The sequence below is a fragment of the Corvus moneduloides genome, chromosome 16 (genome assembly GCF_009650955.1).
Source record: "Corvus moneduloides isolate bCorMon1 chromosome 16, bCorMon1.pri, whole genome shotgun sequence".
Classification (NCBI taxonomy): Eukaryota; Metazoa; Chordata; class Aves; order Passeriformes; family Corvidae; genus Corvus; species Corvus moneduloides.
In genome coordinates, this window is record NC_045491.1 from 12,540,184 (window position 1) to 12,559,133 (window position 18,950).

General features: G+C 46.0%; 1 protein-coding gene across 5 annotated transcripts in view; it reads left to right on the forward strand.

Moving 5' to 3' along the window:
• CARHSP1 (calcium regulated heat stable protein 1) overlaps nt 1-18,950 on the forward strand; it is a 35,646-nt gene that overhangs the window by 5,478 nt on the left and 11,218 nt on the right. For 2 of the 5 annotated variants that reach the window (XM_032125900.1, XM_032125897.1), the window contains exons 2-3: nt 14,140-14,332; nt 17,014-17,136. In XM_032125900.1, the coding sequence (XP_031981791.1) occupies nt 14,160-14,332; nt 17,014-17,136 (296 nt within the window). In that variant the 5' untranslated portion in view covers nt 14,140-14,159. Of the gene's footprint in view, nt 1-5,023; nt 5,067-9,296; nt 9,314-11,307; nt 11,545-14,139; nt 14,333-17,013; nt 17,137-18,950 lie in introns of those variants that run through there. The other 3 variants (XM_032125899.1, XM_032125896.1, XM_032125898.1) reach the window with 3 other exon arrangements.

Here is an 18,950-nt window from a genome sequence, read left to right on the forward strand (position 1 = left end):
CCGGATGCTCCCGGGGGCTGCGGGGTAACTTAGCCCGGCTGCAGCAGCCTCGCCTCGCTCCGCTGCCTGCTCTCACTGCTGCAATTGTACTCCTCTGAGCAAACCTCAGCTGGCGAGGCAGCGCTTTCAGGATTTGTCTTCGTGCCCGTTCTCCTTTTCATGACGTGTGTGGCTGTGGCTGGCGTGATGCGCCCCACGTTAGCAGGAGAGCCTGATGGCGGCAGCGAGTGCGGGGTGAGCAGCCAGCCCCGGAGCTCGCCCTGCTCACCCTCGCTCCTTGCAGCCTCCCCTTCCTGAGAATAAACAGGTGCCTCTCGCGTTTTGTCAAAGCGAGATCACTTTCTGCAGAGATTTGGCTTTCCCCCCCACCTCAGCTAGTTGCTAAGAAGACTAAGGTAGAGAAGATGCAGAGATGGAATCCCCTTGTGACAGGAGGTGACACCTCGGAGCATCGTCCCCGCCTTGGTGGCAGCCGGGAGAGGAAGCGAACTGACGCTTTCTTTGTCTCTGCACTGTGCAGGAAGACACTCACTTAGCTTTCGTTTCTGTCATTTTTGGGGCATGTGGAGTACACTTAAGTGGTGTTTCTGTTGTTTGCCCCACCCCCCGCCCCGAGGGAAGCTGTAAAATACAATGTGAGTCAAATCGCATCTGCCCAGGCTTGGCTGTAGTGCTTCGAGGTAGATATGGGGCGTGGGTGCTGCCCGGGAGCCTGACCTGGCACTAATGGACAGGGCTTCAACAGCCTGGAAACCCCTCCTGCTTCACTCAAATCAGCTTCATCCGTGTGATTCCTCCGGTGCTACAATCCTAATGATTGATTTCAGAGCTTTGCTGGTTCCTTATTTGCTGTTGCTTTGCACAGCAGCTTTTTTCATTGGGTCGATTTCAAATATAGATAGATAGATATATATAAAACAAAGTAATCTATGACATCTCTTTAAAATAATGATTATCTTGGGCGTAATGACACTCGCATTGAGGTTCTTGCATTATTAATGCAATTTGGAACCTGAATAGTAGTCTAAAGAAAATGAACATTAAGTTTTTGACCCATGGTGTGAGCGTTAGGCTCTGCTTGCCTTGAATAGTGTGTTTCTGCAGGGAGGAGCTGGTGACAGGGTCAAGGTCTCAACAGATGTTTAAATACTAGGGTGTTTCAAGGACAGCAGTTATGAATTTGGCCTTTGGGTGCTTGCCCAGCTGTTTGGGCAATAATCGATGGCCTGTGACCACACTTCCTGCCTAGCAGTGGGATCTGGGAAGGTAAACCAGGGCTTGAGCTGCAGCCTCCCTGTGATCAGATAGCGGAGGGGCGAAGGCACAGAGAGAACAAACCAACCTGCAGTTAAATCCCCGGGGGGTTTGAGCTGCAAGGGAGGGCTCTATTACCTTTCTCTGGAAAAAGCGAGCCGGCCTGTGCGTGCCACACGCTCCTCACCCCGATGGCTCCGTGCCTGATCTGATCACAGAGCGCTTTGTGCGGCGCCAAGGAAAACGGAGAACCTTGACCTGGTAGTTTCTCTTGAATATTAAACCATGCTGGTCCTTTGCCATGCCCCATGAGCAGCACATGACTGGGGAAGCAGCAGAGCATTAAGAGCTAAGGCTGATCCCGAGGAGGGAAGCAAAGAGGATGCTGGTGTTACTCCAGGTGGGAGCTTGTGGGCCAAAGCCCGGAGGACTGCCTGGGAGCTGGGGTGGGGAGCCAGGCTGGATGGGGCACTGATGGTGCTGCAGCCGTGAGGCCCCAGTGGAGCGTGGCCAGCGTGGGGAGAGCTCCCACACTGCTGGCAGAGCCTCGAGCAAAGGGTGTCTGTCCTGCTCAGCCACTTGTCACATCAACCACGGTGTACTCGTCCCATGGTGGAGGACAGGCTGCCAGTGGAGACACAGCTGCCTGCTGCAGCTGCAGATCGTGGTGACTAACAGCAAAACCAAAACAGAATTGCTGAGAGTTGGAGTGGGAACTTCTGCTTCCAAAAGACTGGTTATCCAGCTGACTGTTGGGATAAGGAGCCCATTCAGCATCTGATGTTCACCTTGTCTTCCCAGTGCTGGTTTTGGGCAGAGTGGGAGGGGTGGTGAATTCTCTGCCATGGGGAGTCCCACTGAGTTCCTTCAGGCACAGCTCTGCATCTTAAAAGTTTTCCAGGAGCACTGCTTTTCCCAAGGTTTCAAATTCTCTGCCACTTGCTATTTAAGAGAATGCCCAGACAAAGAGTAGACTGTGTCCAGGAAATTAACACTTAATCTTGCCTGTCCAGTGGGGGAGGAATTTTCTTTTTATGTCAGTCCTGGTTTAATGTTTGGTTTGTTTACATTGCACAGCCAGTCACGCTGATGGAGGCCCTCTGGCAAAATGGACTATATTGTTTTATGAGCTCCTCCTTCCCAGTGCTTATTGTCTGCTGGCTTTCCCTTCATGAAATGATTTCAGAAGGCTGGTCAAAGGCATTTGCTTGTTTTCAGTTACATCAGTTACTTGATAAAATAAGTTATCGTCATTATTGCAACTTCTTGACAACTACTTAAAAGGGTAAATGAAACTGCCACAAAACAATGTCAAAGAATTTCCTGCTAACAAAATTTATACCTGTTACTGAAGTGTAAATACATAATTAAATAAGTGATTTGGATCTTCTCACCCAGCTCATCAAGGCAGTGCCTGTCTGTGCAGTGGCAGGTCCAGAACAGGAGCTCTGCTGACCACAGCCAGGAAAGGCAAAATTTACTCAGCTGTGAAGACTGTGACTTTGTTTTCTCCAATATTTGGAGAAAATCTAGGAATGGGAATTATGAAATGTGGTGATAGCATTTTCATGGAGCCTCTTTGCGATGGAGAATGATAGGAGGAGTCCTTAAAGTTATTTCAAACTATTTCAAGTGGAGGGTTTTTCATTTTACTGGTAGGGGAGAGAGTAAATAGAGTGAATATTGATTTTCTGCTATATGGTGTTACAGAAAGTGTTTGAATTTTACACAGGTCTCAGTTTCTGAATGAACATGTTATTTTTTTTTCTGTGCTGAAGGGGAGTTTTGCCCTATCCTGGGAACTGTGTCAGTCCTAGAAATTATTCTCACTGATGTTTAGGACACCAGTCCTAGAGTAGAAAGAGTATCTTAATATACTTAAATATTTGTGTACTTCCACTGTTTTCTGATACATTATTTTTTTAAAATTGATTTTGTCTTTTCTCCCTGTAGGCTTAGACAAAAAAGGTCTCTGTCCCTGGGGATGTGTGATACACTGCAGTGTCTTTGACCCACAGTAGCAGGGACTTCAGGACAGAAACTCCCTGCTGGAACCCAGTTCAGGCTGAGTCTGGCAGAGCTCCTGCCCAGGCACTGCCAGCAGCATCCCAGTATCGTGATGTCACCATGCTGCTGTCTGCACTGTCAGTTTTTCACATGCTCACCTTTCCCACCCTCCCATCCCTCAGGCTTTTCAGGTAGACAAACCTCACCTCGAAAACATCCCAGAGGAATAAAATAAGAAACAAAGGTAGTGTAGAACTGTCTCAGCATTTATCACAACTCCATGGGGACAAGGTGGTTTTGACGGACACTCACTAGACTGGTACAGTTGGGGTCTGGGGTTCTAATCAAATTTGTTCTTAAACATTTTAGTGTGGCTGCATTGCCTCTTCCTTGACACAGATCCTGAGGAGGAACTCTCTGGTACCCCATGGTGTGGACCTGTGCAGTCTGGGATCTCCTGGCCACCAGGGCCAGGGTGAACCCACGAGATGTGCACGCACCAGTACCATGACATGACTTGTTCTGGACTTGGGGTTTGTTCCTGATGCAGGCAGACCCTGAGGAGTCTTATCTGTCTAACACCGGGTTTCACACAAAACATTGCCCTAGATAAAAGTAACAAAGGCACTGTTAAACATATCCTTGTCTCTGTTTTTTACTGATCTCACATCTCTCTTGTTAGTGGGTCTGGCCCAGGTTCATACGGTCATGTAACTGTAAGCATGTGGCTAAACAGGTAAATTGAATCAAAACAATCTTTCATAAAGGCATTCACTGTTGTCCCTGTGTGCAGAGTTTGCTCTGCTTGTGTGTCCCATTCCCTCTGTGATTGCAGTTGAAGTAGATGCAGCTTTTTGGGGTAGTGATTGCTCTAACGCAACACTTAGTACAATTTTCTATTAAGCATGTGCTTCTATATGGAGGTGTAGTTTTATACCTGAAGAACATACATGCCTCAAGATTTGCCTGCTTTTTTCAACTATTACACTTGATTTTGTACCTTGCCTGAAAAGCTTGAGTTGCCTGTTCCCTTGCTCTGGTCTGTGCTGGCTTTTGAGCACTAACACAGCAGCCGTAAATAACAGCAGCAGCGCCTGTGGTTCTGGACAGCTCTGTCCTGTTCACGCACTCCCAGCACAGCACTGGGGCCGGGCTCTGGAAATCACAGCGCAGTCAATAGTTTTGTTGATGTGTAAGCAGGCACGAAATGTAGCCCCGCACACGTGCCCGTGCTGGCGCTGCGGTTTTGCAGGCACTACAGCACAATATGAGTCCTTTTGCCGTTTGACAGGCTGCGAACGCAGGGTGGATGTGCTGAGCAAGAAGGACTGGTTTGTGCACCCATGGTAATCAGGGAGGGCAGTCGCAGTCCCCACAGGTCCATTTTCTCATTAGTCGGCTGTGAACGATGTGTTGCCTGCAGTAGGCTTGCTCGGCTAGGGGTGCTGTGAGCATTTTTGAGACTAAAAAGAGTTTTTTTCCTACAAGTCCAAAGTGCATCATGGGTGGTGTTTTCCAAGCTGCCATATGAGAGGATGTGATGGATGGTTTGTACAGTGTGTAGTTGCCAGAGGATTTGGGGTGTTTGTCGGGGTGGCTGCTGTCCCTGGAGCAGCTCTGGAGGCTGTGAGCTGTGGGGTGAGCTCTGCATACATCACAGGTTTGATTGCACTTGTAGGGACTGCCTGTCAGTGCAGCAGATCACACAGAGCTCTAAAGCAGCAGCTGGCAGCGGGGATGGTTGTGCTGCCAGGATTGAGTGGGTCTGTAAGGTAAAATGCAATATATTCTGTTTGGCCAAGGAGGTAGGTTATGCATGTTTGCTTACATATTCTCTGTTCCACAAGTAGTTTGGTTCTGTAAGAAAAACCAGATCTGTGCATGTGTATATTCATGTAGTTCCTATCCCGTAGACTTCAGTTAAACAAATTAAGGCAATTTCAGCTTGAGAGTTAAGAAGTAACCATTAGTTTTACAGTGCTGATGGAGCACTTGCCTTCTGCTGGAGCATGAGGATGGTGAGTGAGTCTTGGGGTCACAAGCACAAACTTGTGTACAGCATGGTGAGATATACTGGAAATTGTGTTGAGGGATGTAGTGGAGGGAAGAAAAAACAAAAATGCAATTGTTAAGTAGGTCAGTGATCTTTAAATATATCTATATTTAGCTTTCTCAATTAGAATTTAGGTCTATCATCGCATCAGATTTCAGAGCATTTTCTGTTTCTTGAATTATTTCAGTCAATTATATATTTTATGGTCATTAATTGATGTTAATGTAGGTTCATAATTCTGTCTCAATCACAAAACTTTTGTTTAATTGATTTCTAAGCTATCTATTTGGAATAGACTCGAGTTACTAGCCTGAGATGCTTAAAAATATGCATAGGAAGTGTGAGGCAGTGAGACTGGGATGTGGCCTGTGCCTTGGGATAACCAGCAAGTGGAGCCTGGCCTGTCAAAAAGGGCATCTGGGGTCTCTGGGTGCCTCACGGAACTGGTGTGAGGATCAAGTTATTTTTGAGTGGTTTCTGACTCTGTACCCTGCCAACTGCATCTTGTTGGAATGCTGGCAGACGAAATACCCTCAGAGGATTTATATTTTTCTTTGCCAATACACATATGGCTCATAAATTTCCATGGTTATAGATCTCTGTAATGTGAACTATTTTCCCCTATTGAAAATGTTGATTAGGGAGGAAACACAGTGAACTAATTGTTCTGAGTAGCACTTGAGCCACATAAATATTTCAAGGGATTTCAGTAGCCTTAAAAGGCTCAAAGTTGCACAAGAACAAACTTAACCATAATTGTGCCTAAAGTTTTGTGATGTGAGAGGAAGCTGAAGAGGGGAGAACTTTTCAAAAGTGCTTAGGGATTTACATATGTATAACTTCTTTATAATAGTATGACACTGTATAAGCCCATTTGCCTTGCAGATGAGCTTTAAGATGCTTAGACACAAGACACATGAGAGATTTCTCATATTTTGGTATAAACATTTTCTGCCAATATGAAATAAATCCTGAAATAAATTCACAGGGGGTGCTCCAGCATGGAAGCAATGGCAGAGGGAAAGCTTCGGACTTGAAAAAGCACTGAAGGAGGAGCTGGGTTCCAAAGCTCCAGAGCAGGCACTGGAAGGGACACAAAGTTCCCTTTTCAGCCATATATTCTATTTCATTTGAGAAATACATCAGCTCAAAGTGACTGAGCATGTTAACAAGGATGGGATATATGAAGTGTTGCCTCTGCTGTCCCAGAACAGAGTTCCCAGCCCTGGCTAATGGAGTGATGAAGGCAGCAGGAACTGGGAGTGACCAGCACAATGCTTCTGCGCTGGGGACCATAAAGCATTGAATAGATAATATCTGCTTTCTGGCCCAAACCAGCTAACTTGTTGACAAAGCTAAATCTTTAGAAATATTTGATACTGGTAAGGTTTATTGTCTAAGAAAGAGTAATGGCAGCCATTCAAGTGACAAATTAGGGAGTGCTTTGTTTTAAAAAGGCATAAGGTTTTTCATTTGTACTTGGAAATTTAAAGAGGGGGGCAAGAACACCAGAAGCAGCTTGTAAGTCCTCTTGCTCTATCCCATCAATGTCACTTCTGTTAGAAAATTTAAGGTTTGATTTTTGAATCAGTTTGTATACCCTTTCTTGTGTGTTCCTCTGATGTAATGCTTTTTCCCATTTGTTTCTTTACATATTCCTTTTCCCTGCCCTCTCCTTTTCTAATTTGCCAATGCCTTTTGGTCTCACTGTCCTTTCTTAATTTCCCAGTAAAAAGGGCCTCTCCTCAATGTCCACTAAAATGAGTGGAGGCTCTTTTCACAGGGAGTTAAGCTGTGGGACTCCTTGCCACAGGATACTGCAGAGGTTAAATGATTATATGAGCTCAGGAAGGGCCTGAAAAATCTCATAGGAGGTTATTAAATACCACTATGCAACCTTTAGTTTGCCATTTATTTATATGAGGATGCTGAAAAGCTGTCGAGAGTGAGCACCACTGAGCACTCACCTTATATTTAACTCTGACCTAGGTAGCCACACCTGGCTGAGTAAAGTCACCCTGATGCTCCCCAATTTTACTGCAAGGGTCCTTTGTGATCTCCATTTACACTTCCCTGTCCCCTTATCACAGCTGTGTGAAGACTGACATAGCTGGGGACACCAACACTTGCTCCTCGAGGTGACCTGTTGTGTCTTTGGCCCCAAGGAGGGAGCACTTGGATTGGGGCAGGGTTTTGGGAGCTGGTATCTGTGCTTCTGTTCCAGGTTCTGGCCCTGTGGGGATGGCTGGCAGTGGCTTTGGGAGCAGCTGGGCAGTGCTGTGACATGGTGTCCCTGCTGCCACAGAAACAGCCAGGGCTGTGGACTGGCAGCTCACACAGAAAGCAGTTGGCAGACCAAAAGCAAAGCAAGATGCTGGGCTTCACATCCCAGGCTGGTGCTGGCTCAGTGCCTTTGGATGTGCTGGGGGCCATCAGCTGCACAGGGATGGCTGTAACAGCTCATCCCACCGGGGCACTGCCACCTGTCTGGTTGGTGACAGGCTGTGGTGTCCTGCCCTGGTGAGAACCCCCCTCTTCCTGCTGTCATTGAAATACTTGATGACATTAGCCAGTACTGTAAGTGCACAGGAACTTAAGTCACTGGGCAATACTTGCACCTAATTACCACCATCATCTTCAACCATCATCTTCATCTTTGCCTGGGAAGAGCTTCCCGAGGAGGATGCTTGTCTGGGACCTGTCACCGCTTGTCCAGGCTCGCCATGAGCTGGGGAGAGTTTTCCACCTCTTGCAATCTGTCCTTTAAACAAAAGGAGTTGGATAAGTGAGATTTTGTAAGCAGACTAAAGGCTTGGACTTCTTCTGTGAGAGATGTATGCTGGTCTTGGGACAGCTCCGTGCTGAGGAAGTTACCTCACCACTGGCTGCTGGTGTGTTCTGCTCCCACTGAAGTACTTTTTTTACAAGAGGTAGGATGGAACCTGGTCCTTCTCATGCTATTGTGCACACTCTGAGCAAACCCAGGTGAGTGCTGTCCCCATGGCAGCCAGCAGTACATCTGGTTACAGCCTCCTGTGGTCACTTACCAGTGGAGGACCCTGGATAGCTCTGTTCCAGGAAGTTTGGAGCAACAAGTTTATGCATCGTCAGTCATGGCAAATACTGGATTTCCAGTTAAATAGGATCCCAATTCCTCTGTATTTTTGATAAAATGAGCCACAGGGTATCACCATGTATCCTTCAATATAATCCTAAATCAATTGAAACATGTACCTAACTTGACTAACCACTCAGTTCCTTAACCTAAACCTTTTCTGGTTTTTTATGTGTACCCGTCAGCTTTCATGAGCAGTGGAAAATACAGGACTGTAGGAATTCCTCATCTATCAATGTGCTGTATAGGCTGCTGATGACTTAATTCCTCCCCATCCCTCTCTGTGATCTCTGCTGTGCAGGGTGGGTTCCTGCTGCCCGGGCAGCATTTCCTTCAGACACAGCACACTGCTCACTGCAGAAGAGCATCCCCACCATTTGGGGACAAGGTGCTCAGTGCTGAGATCGCTTGGAAATAGCTGCTGCTGTTTATAAACGAAACTCTGCTTTAATCCAAATTAATTTGTATGCACAGGCAAGCTATAGGAATTTTCCTTGTTGTATTTTGTTTACCTTATAATTAGGCTTTTACTGAACATGGTTGGGCAATGTCCTGGTCTCCATAAACTGCCAAACCACTCCAGTGTGTGGGCACTCCTCTGCAGCCTCCAAGGGCGTCATGTTTATACCGTAATCCTCTGTGACGTGTCACATGCATGTTGCAACTCCTCTGAGTTTCAGTGCTAATTGAAATACCAGTATTAATTGTGGAAAGTTACTCATGCAAACTAAGCTGGACGGGGAAGCTCTCGGAAGCCGCTGTTTCGTAACTGTTTGTAAGTGCTTTACTCCATGGTGCAGGGGCAGTGCTGGGCTGCTCACAGTGCTGGGATCCTTGTGTGCACTGGGGTCCTAGTGCCCAAAAGGGCTTTGGAAGAGCTGCAGGTAGGAGCAGTGCTGTGAGTAGTGCTCAGGTACCTGGGAGAGGGAGCTGGGAGCTGCTGTAGGACACCCTCAGTGCTTCACCTTCATCAGGGCAGGGAGCAGGGAGTCCTGGTGCCTTCACTCTCTCAGTAGATGGGCACAAGGGGCTGTGGTTTTTCTTGCTGAGGAGGTTTTCTAGGTCTCAGCAGAAAAGCAGGTGAAGCTGAGGGGTTTATCTGTGTGGCTTCCTTAGAGAAGGAAAGAAATGCAGCTGCGCAGAATAAATTTGGAAACCAGGACACTTGAAAGTGAAAATTTAAAAAATAAGAAGAGTTTCTGGTCTTGTTTTTAAATCCAGGAAAAGCCCAGAAAATAATCAGATTTTCAGATGTCTTTTAGACATCTTTTTCAGATTCCTTTTAGAGACTGAAATGAAAGAGAACTTGCAGAATCTGCATTGGAAAGCAGCTCCTCTTGGGGAACTTTGTTCTATCTTTGAGAAAAAAACTCATTTTCCAGGCAAGCGTAGCCAGTGCTGTCCTGTTCATGGACCATCATGGTACCATCTGAAAGCAGCTCCTCCAGACAGGGTCATTTCCAGAGTAAGGAGGCCAGAAAGAGAATTTTCTCTGTGCTGGAGCACTGACGGGTGCAGGGCAGCATTCCCTGGGGATGAGCTCTGTGCCCGTTCACTGGAGGTGTTGCAGTCTGCCACATGAAAAAGAAACCATTCTTAGATGGAGAGATTTCATGGGGTCTGTCACCCTGTCCTATCCATTTGGACTATTTCCAGGCATTTACATTAATTAAAAGTGAGTGAGACAAGGTTTCTGTGATACTGTTGTGCTGGTCAGAATGGATAACTTCCCCAAACCTGCTATTTTTAGGGTATTTCTAGAGGTATGGGGTAGACTCTAAGACAAATAGGATATATAGATATATGGAGGAATTATGATGGCATTTATATACCCCAAACCTTATTACTTCAATAGCTTTTTTTTAGTTATTTTTTCATGGAGACTTTTAGAAATTTCTCCTGCATGTGTTGTGCTCTTTGTAGTTCACTTGTTACAGGTGCTTTGTAGGTCACCTGTTACAGATGACATTTTGGGGTCTCTTTCTGCACATATTGGCCAATTTTTCTGAAAAAGATATGGTAAAAAAATAAGATATTTTTGCTTTGAAATGTTAAATTAGTCTATTGTTTCCATGATGCTACTGTAATTTATTTCATTTATATTTTAGTTCGGCGCATTCCTACACATAAATATTTTAAAAATCACATCGGAGAAAGAGAAATGGTTCATGTTGAAATATGGCAGATTTAAGGGTAGTGTGGCACGTGGCTGGAGTTTCCTAAAGAGCCTGAAAACATGACCTTACGTCATGTTACATTCATTCTGTAAACACCCACAGGCAAATGCTTTGCTGGCTCAAGCAGGAGAGAGATACTGTCTGTGCTGCCCCTGGTCTCTGCCCCTGGGATCTCACACTGCTGGGCTTTCTGCAGGGCTGGCTGCCCTCATGAGGCACAGGGGGATGGATGGATGGATGGATGGATGGATGGATGGATGGATGGATGTTCCTGGGAGCTCAGGGTGGGTGCACCGGAGGTGCTGTCTGGGGTTCCTGGGATGCTGTCCCTGCCATGGCCAAGTGGGGAGTGGTGGCTGGGCTGGAGGGACAGGGGAAAACCTAATGGAAGTGGGTTGGGAAGTGGTGGGCTTCTGAGAGAGGTAGGAAAGTTGGTTTGTTCAACTAATCACAGAGTCAAAAAGAGAGGAGGGAGTTTGTGGGCGCTGAGGAAGGGCTGGTAGGCAGCTGTCTGAGTCCCAGGGGCCATTGTTGATTTACAGGGAGTCAGTTCAGAACGCAGGATAACATCTGGAAAACATCTCTGAAGACTGCTGGTAGCTGCCTTAGGAAGGCAAAGCATTAGTGAGGAGGAGGCTGGGAGGGCTGGGGCGTGGGTTTTGTTTTGTTTTGAGTTTTTGCTGTAGGCTTCCTGTGTCAACACTGCCCGGCCTCTGAGTGCCTCCCGCTGCGCCTGCAAGTGGGTTGAGTGTGCTCCTGCAGGAGGGCTGCCAAGGGAAATGAGTTCATCCCTGTATGAACAACATCAAGGAGTGGCCACACCAGCACGAACTGAAATAGCCAAGCTGCACCTTTGTCTCTGTAAAGGTCCAGATGAAGTGATCTTCTGCTGAGGGTCGCGGGAGGAGGGAGCTGCTGACACCCGCTGTACGCACACGGTAAAACTTGGCCGTTCAGTCTCCAATCCTTCTCACGGTGCCTGGTTTTTACAATTTTCAGAGAAGCCCGAGAGGCAGAGGGATGTGCCAGTGCACGCTCCTGTGCAGAGATGCAGCACACTGCCCATACAGACTGAGCTGCAGCGTGGGCACAGGCTGCCCCTTGCTGCATCCCCCCGTGCCGCGCTGCCCCGCGGGCTGTGGCAGGGTCAGGTCGGGCGTAGCTGCCGCTGGCTGCCTCCAGCTGTGTGTGTTTGGGTCAGCTCTCACCCAGCTCTGTGTTTGGGTCAGCTCTCACCCAGCTCTGAGCACGATGTCGGGCTCATGTAATAGAAATGATAAGAGTCGAGGCTATTCTTCTACCTTGGCCGTGGGCAGAGAACAAAAAGGCTATTTGTACAGTGAAACGGTACTGAGTGTTCTACATCACTGTTTTATTTTATGTTTACAGAGCAGAGGGCACCAAAATAATATAAATGGGAGCAATAACATATGGTAGCACACTTCTAACTCCATTTAGTCTTTTTTATTTGTAAATGTTTTTGTGGTTTGTCTGTGTTTTAAAGAAAGGGAAAATTCTCCTGCCTCTCTAGCCTTGTTTGAGGAAGGGCACAGGTAGTACTTTGTGGTTATATTGCAGTAGATGGGTGAATACTCTGCATTTTGCTTGTCACCTGACAAGCTGGTTTCTGTTTAGATGAGGAGAGAAAGTGTGTGATTCTGAAAGCTGCATTTTCTCTTGTGAAGAGGCCAGCCCATGTGTGCTGAGTTATCAGAATTTGTTTTAATTGTTTGCTCTTATTTTTCCTGTGACTTACTAGGGCTATGCTCCTGCCATGTCAAACACTTTCCTTGAAAGCAAGGTGTCCAAAGGACAGGTCTTTAGAAAATTGAGACTTCCTCTGTACCAGTCAGCACAGCAGGTCTATTTTGAGGAGGAGGAAGTCCGGAAAATCCCGACCCTTTGGTGTTATCGTCTTGGTCTGAGCTGAACTCTGTGCTGTGACACTGGGCAGGGCATTAGCTCATGGGTGACAGATGCCATCCATATTTGAAATGCCATCCCTAAAGCTGGGGTTTTGTTCTCAGCTGAGTTGCTCTTGAGAACAGTGAGGAAAGCTCGAGCTGGTAGAGGAGGGAACATGACTATTCACTTCTATCTTCTCAGCACCCTGAGCAATTAAAGACAAAAGCTTTGTTCCCTGGTGACTTCATTCTTAAGAAGCCTTTTTAATTTTAGTCTTTATTTTCAGGAAGAAATAATATGGATTTGTCATTGACAAGGAGGCTGCATCTCTTAAATGTCATGTGAAGGATCCATTCCATAATTCATGGGTTAGGGACTGTGGGTGTCAAGAGGAGGGTGCATAATGGATGTGAGAGATTTCAGTTCAATTAAACTATTGGTCTTAAAGGCAGCTTTTCTCGCCTTCATGATAATTTTCTTGATTCAGATAGCCACATTTTTTGCTAACTCATCCAGATAACCAGATATTTTTAGTCTTCTTAAGTAAGACTGTAGTGGGTTATTGGTTATTTTGGTACATCATCTTCCCCTTCCAGTGTGGATGGGGACTTGCACAGTAATATCAGAGCAGTGCTGATTATTTCATCTTATTTCTGCCACTGCTGCACCAGTAAGCCTTGCATTTGTCTGTGTAGAAGAGCTGCTGTTTCTGATCCTTCTCTTTGCATGGATTCTGGGAGTTCTTCTTGTTGTGTCATATGATGTGTGCTGGTGTGCTGAGAAAGGGATCTTCTCCCTCCTCTGCTGTAGGACCTGAACAAGAGCGAACCTAAGGCTGCTGGGGGTCTGAATGAAGATGTGGACTGTTGGCTTCCTAGCTGCTGGGAGACTGTGGCAGACTCAGACCTCCCAAAAGGGATTGCTGGGTCTGCCAGATCTCTCCAGGCCCCCTCAGGGCCAGCCACTGCCTCCCAGCTGTGTCTGTGTTCCTGTCCCAGGCAGGGCAAATCAGCTGTCTGGCTGGCTCAGTCCGAAGGGAATTAAGGAGCACTCTTACGATTTTCTTCTCACAGTCAGGCTGAAGGTGTTATGAGCTGGCAGAGCTGTGTTAATAAGTGAGCAGCAGCAGCAGTGGAGTTATCGTAGCGATCACACTGCAAAACCCACCTGCAGCAGTGGAGGTAAAGCTTTATCTCAGCATTTCTTCTTCAAGGGCTTCTTTCTTGTAATGTGTGTTTATGTGCGGGTGCAGGAGCTCCTCTGTGCTGCCTGTGGTCAAAGCCCATCAGTCAGGGAGGTGTGTGGGGTGCACCAAGACCAAGAGTTGGGGCTCAGCTGTGCCTCAAGAGCCTGTGACTGAGGCAGGAGTGAGCAAATGCGTTAGTTGTGGAGTAATCTGTTTGCAGTGGAGCTTCCTGGTACAGCTGACAAAAGCTGTGACATTTAAAAATAAATAAACTTTACAAAACATGAACTCACTGATACAGAGCAGGAGCGTTTGGTGCGACTGTGTCGTGTGTACATCCACAGGAAGTGAGTCATGTTCTTACAAAATCAGCATTGCAAGAATTTGTGACTTTTATGACAATTCCCATTTTGGACTAAATCAGATCTCTTCTTTCCTCTAGGCTCTTCTCAGGCCTCAGGAATGTCTTCTGAGCCCACTTCATCCTCCTCGCAGCAGTCCCCCGCCTCTCCCCCCTCGCCCAGCTCCCTCCATCTGCCCGAGAGCCGCCGGCCCAGGGAGCGCTCCCCGTCCCCCATGAGGGGGTACCTCATCCCCAGCCCGCTGCCCACCCGCCGCACCAGGACGTTTTCTGCGTGAGTACTGGGAATCCTGCCTGCCACGGACACGGCCAGCAGCGAGGAGCCCCCTGCACAGGCGAAGGGAGCTGTGGGGTGGAGGGGTGCTTGTGTCTGAAGGTGCTTTGGTGTGTTGCTCCTCTCTGACAAATTCTGATGCCTTTAGGCTTTTAGTCCAAATATCCCATAGTTTTTCAATGCTCTCTGTTAGTGAAGGATGTTAAAAGTCTCTTGACTCTTTAAGACCAGGCTTTTACAGGGAGGGCAAAATACACCAAGATTTTTCAAAACAGAGATCCTTGTCTGAAGTTTTGCTTCACTTCAGACATTGATTCGTGGCTTTCAGGAGCAGCTCCTGTTGGTGTTTCCTTCTCAGATCCAGATTTTTTTTGCATGGTCTCTCTTCTCACTGTCCCTGAAGCTCTGGACCAAACCTCACTGGAAGTTTTAGGTTTGCTGCTCCTGACACCTGTGCTAATATCAATGAGGTTGTTTTAGAGATACTCCATCACTTTTCTGAGGAAAGTGTTTCCTTGTTTCCTTTTCTTATTCAGCTTTCATATCTCCATCTTAAAATTGCTCAAATAGACCTGTAAAAGAACGTGTTGGTTATCAGGGTGTGAACCCTGATCTCTTTCTCTAAGGTTTTTCATGAAATGAGATAATATTTGTTGCTGTTTGTAGTTGTTTGAGGTAGTGATCCTGCAGCAGAGCTGGCTTTCCCTGAGCTTTCCTGAGGCCCTGTGGTGCTGTGCAGGCTCCTGGGAGCCCTGTCCAAAGGGGGCTCCTCCCCAGTGCAGCAGCAGAGAATGGTGTGGCAAGGTTTGGCCATTGCAAAGAATTCCCAGTGCCTGTGAGGGGCCTCCCAGTGAGGGGCTGACCTGCAGAAGGCCTTATGGGCTTCTTTGTTCATCTCAGAGCCTTTGAATCAGGGTATGATGTGAAGCTTCTGCCCCAGGCTTTTATTTCTGTATGAGGAAGTCTGGCAGTGCTGAATGAATGCTGTGGCAGTGAGATCTCAGCCCTGCAGCCAGCCTGTTCTGGGCCACTTACTCTGGTTGCTGTGCTTTTTCCCTTTTACTTCTTGCAATGTTATCCAGCTCTTTTCTTCCAGAGTTATCCATGTGGATTTAAATAATAACAGTCTCACTGATGCTTCATATTACTACTTCTGAATTCAAAATGAGGCAAAAAAAGAAGAGCAGCAGAAGAAAAGTTTATATATTGTCAGTTCCAAAAGCCTTCAAATGCCCTGAACTTCCTGATGGAAGTAGATTGCTAAAAGGAACATAATTGACTTAATAATTGGGGTTGCCCTTGAAAAGCAAGTCCAAGCTAGCTTGCTTCAGTGCTGTGTTAATAATGAACTCTTTGTAAATCTTCTCAGCTGTTAATCTTAGTCTGGTTCTTACAAAAATAAAGAATCTGTTATTTGGCTTCCACAGTTCTTTAATCATTAATCAGCGTAGGAATCTTGCTGTATTTGTTTGCCCTGAAAACCAAAATAGCTCTGAATTTTTGTGTATATTTGTCCTCTTTAAACAAGAGGAGCTCTAGGTGAGCATTTGTATAAAGAGATCAATGTGACAGGCAGTGGTTTATTATTCAGTGGGATTATTTGATTTTGGTTCACTGGAAGTGGGGCGCCTCATCCCCCACAGTGCCTTATCTCTTTGAAAGATGCAATTGAACCTTAATGGCTTGTTTAGGACAGTGAGTGCTTTTCTGTGTAACAAGCACTTGTGGGGTCAGGTGTGTTGACAGCTTTATAGAGCTGGAAATGAAGTGATTTAATGGAGACGTCTTTCTTTAGGACTTTCAACTGCACTTCTTTATTGGTAGCTTGTTTTAAGGAACAAAGCTGTTACCATTTTTTAAAAAACAATTTTATTTAGACTTCAGTAAAATTTAAACATTTGGGACAGTGGTGTCCAAGTTGCCATGATGCATGTAAGCAAGTGGCAGCACAGTCATTGTGTTTGAAGAATTGCACCAAAATCCTCTTCTAATGTGGAAGCAACCTACTGGATACCCATGGCAGGAAGAAGTTCCTGATCTAGTAACTGTTCAGAGTAAACCCCATAATGTGTCTAAACCAGTTGGTTTTAATTCATGGAAGTGTTTGAGTGAATTTGGATCCCTGGAGGTTGCACTCAGTGTATTTGATTGAGAAAAGGATTTAACCACACAGTTTTCATGCAAATTGTTTTTCTTGGTGGCAGTAAGTCTCCCTAAAGGTGGTTCTGCAAATGTGTCTCATTTTAAAATACAGGTCCCATGGCAGTGGAGGAGGAGTTCAGACATGAGTCTTGTTGTTATGCACTGCAGTTGGGCTTCACACTTCCTGTGAAAGCACAATGCTTAGATGCACACTGGTACTCCCAACCTCATCACGGGTAGAAGATTCTTACATTCAGTATGGTGTCTGGGGGAAAATTTGGTGCAGTGATGGAGCAGTTGAATTCAAGATGGCAATTGATGCATTATAGTGCTAGCAAACGTCTTCTTCATCTCTGTGTCCCTCCAAAAGGCCCCAGGAAAAACCCGTGCAGTGTGTGACAGGGAGTGCTGAGCAGCTGCTGTAGGCAATGTGCTCACTGGGAGGGAGCACTGGCCCACGGTGCCCTCTTGCTCTGTGTGCTCTGGTGACACCAGGAGTGCACTCAGCACTGACCTGCTCTCTGTGCTTCCTCCCACAGCACGGTGAGAGCCTCGGAGGGACCCATCTACAAAGGGGTCTGCAAGTGCTTCTGCCGCTCCAAAGGCCACGGATTCATCACCCCCGCGGACGGAGGGCCCGACATCTTCGTGCACATCTCGGAGTGAGTTGTGTGGGTGGCCAAGGAGGGCTGGAGCTCTGGTTTGCCTTCATTACCAAACACTTTTGATGTGTCAGACACGAGATTGGTTTACTCTGTCACCCTTACCCCAACAAAGAGGGGTTATGCAGATGTTACTGGCAGCAATAGATTATGCTGTTCTTTTCCTGTATTATTATAAATCTGTTGAGTTAAAAACTAGAAGATGATCCTTAAATCTCTTAGAATAAGCTACACAGTTTTGCCCAGACCTAGAAACTCGCATTTACCTGAAGCAAATATTCCATGCAGTGTCTAGTTGTAATGTAAAGATTTATAACACTGAAAATTCATTACTTTACTTTGCACTGCATGTACCATTATTAAACTAAAGGTTAATTGCCTTTACTGTTGAGAAAAGTCACACTTTATTACTTCCTTGAATTCATCTAGCTTAGGTTGTGAGCAGTTTATAGTTAAAGCTTTCTCTGTTAAAGGCTTCATTAGTACCTCAGCCTTTTTTGTCCTGAACACACTGAGAACCACCCCTTCTGAATTTACCTTTTGATAAACTAAGCAGATAAAACTTTTTAAGTCCCTTGCTGAGAATTTTTCTCCAGCCTAAACCAGTCTTTGCAGCATACTTAGAAAAGAGACTGAAGAATTTAAGTATAATTTTAAGACTATGCACTGTACACATATGTTCAGTGTAAGGAGATAAAATCTCCTCCAGAGTCCTGCTCTGTTTCTCTTTCTGTACATCCCATAATCACATTAGCCCTTTATCCCCAGTCTTTGCAGAGTTTCTTACCTTCTCTGACCTCAGCATCCTCTGCAGTGCCAAGGTTTGCTGCAGTCCCAGATACACCCTGGCATTCCCGACAGCTGTGTTTGCATTCCTGGTTCCTGAACTTCTGGTTGGGTTGCAGAGCAGCACATCCCACTGGGACAGGCCCTGCCTGCCCAGGAACCCCGAGCACAGCCCCTGCCTGCACTGTCCTTGGTGTTTATGGCTTGGCTAATCTGCAAGGTTTAATGGGCAATTCTTATATTTGTTTGTGGTTTGAGATGTTTACCAGTGTTGGGTGTGTATGTTAAGACTGCTCAGTGTTTATTCTCCAGTAAACTCTTCCAGATCTATCACCAGTTTTATTTTACCTATTGTTCACAGTATTGAAGCTGTATAATCCTTATTTGTTGTTCAGAGTGGTTATGCAGTGGTAAGTCAACAAAAGCCTTACCAAACCTACCCACGTTGCCCCAGCTGTCTTTCCTGGTTGTATGAGTAGCATGTGTCCTTGGAGAAGGAGAACTTGGCTTTCCTCCAGGTTTCTGGAATGTTACTGCACGATGGGCCTTGACAAACCAAAGTTTTGTAGGGCTCATGGGTGCAGAGAGGCTCAGTGGTCTGACTTGTGTTCAACCCAAGGAAGTGTCATTTAATAGCTCCTTTCTCTTTTGTCTAATGCAAATGCAAATTTCTCCTCATTTCCTGAATAACTTAAAAATAGCATTTCCTATGTCACAATTAAAAAAATTTAACTGTGAGCATCTAGTCTGACCTATACAGTTACTGATCAGCAGGGGTTTAGTTACAACAGCCTTCTCACAGAAACATGAATTTCCAGCCCTGTAATGAATTCCTTTTAAAGAACTGTCTATTTTCGGTCCTGTTTTTTTCCCTGTACATTTTCTCCTCCAATTAGTTCAGTAAAATTTTCTTCAGTTATGTGAAATGAATCCTTTTAAAACCCTGGAGATTACTTTTTGATTGGGGTTGCTGTTTTGTTTGTCTGTACAAAATGTGAACTGCTCTCTCAGGTTCCTATCCTATGGCC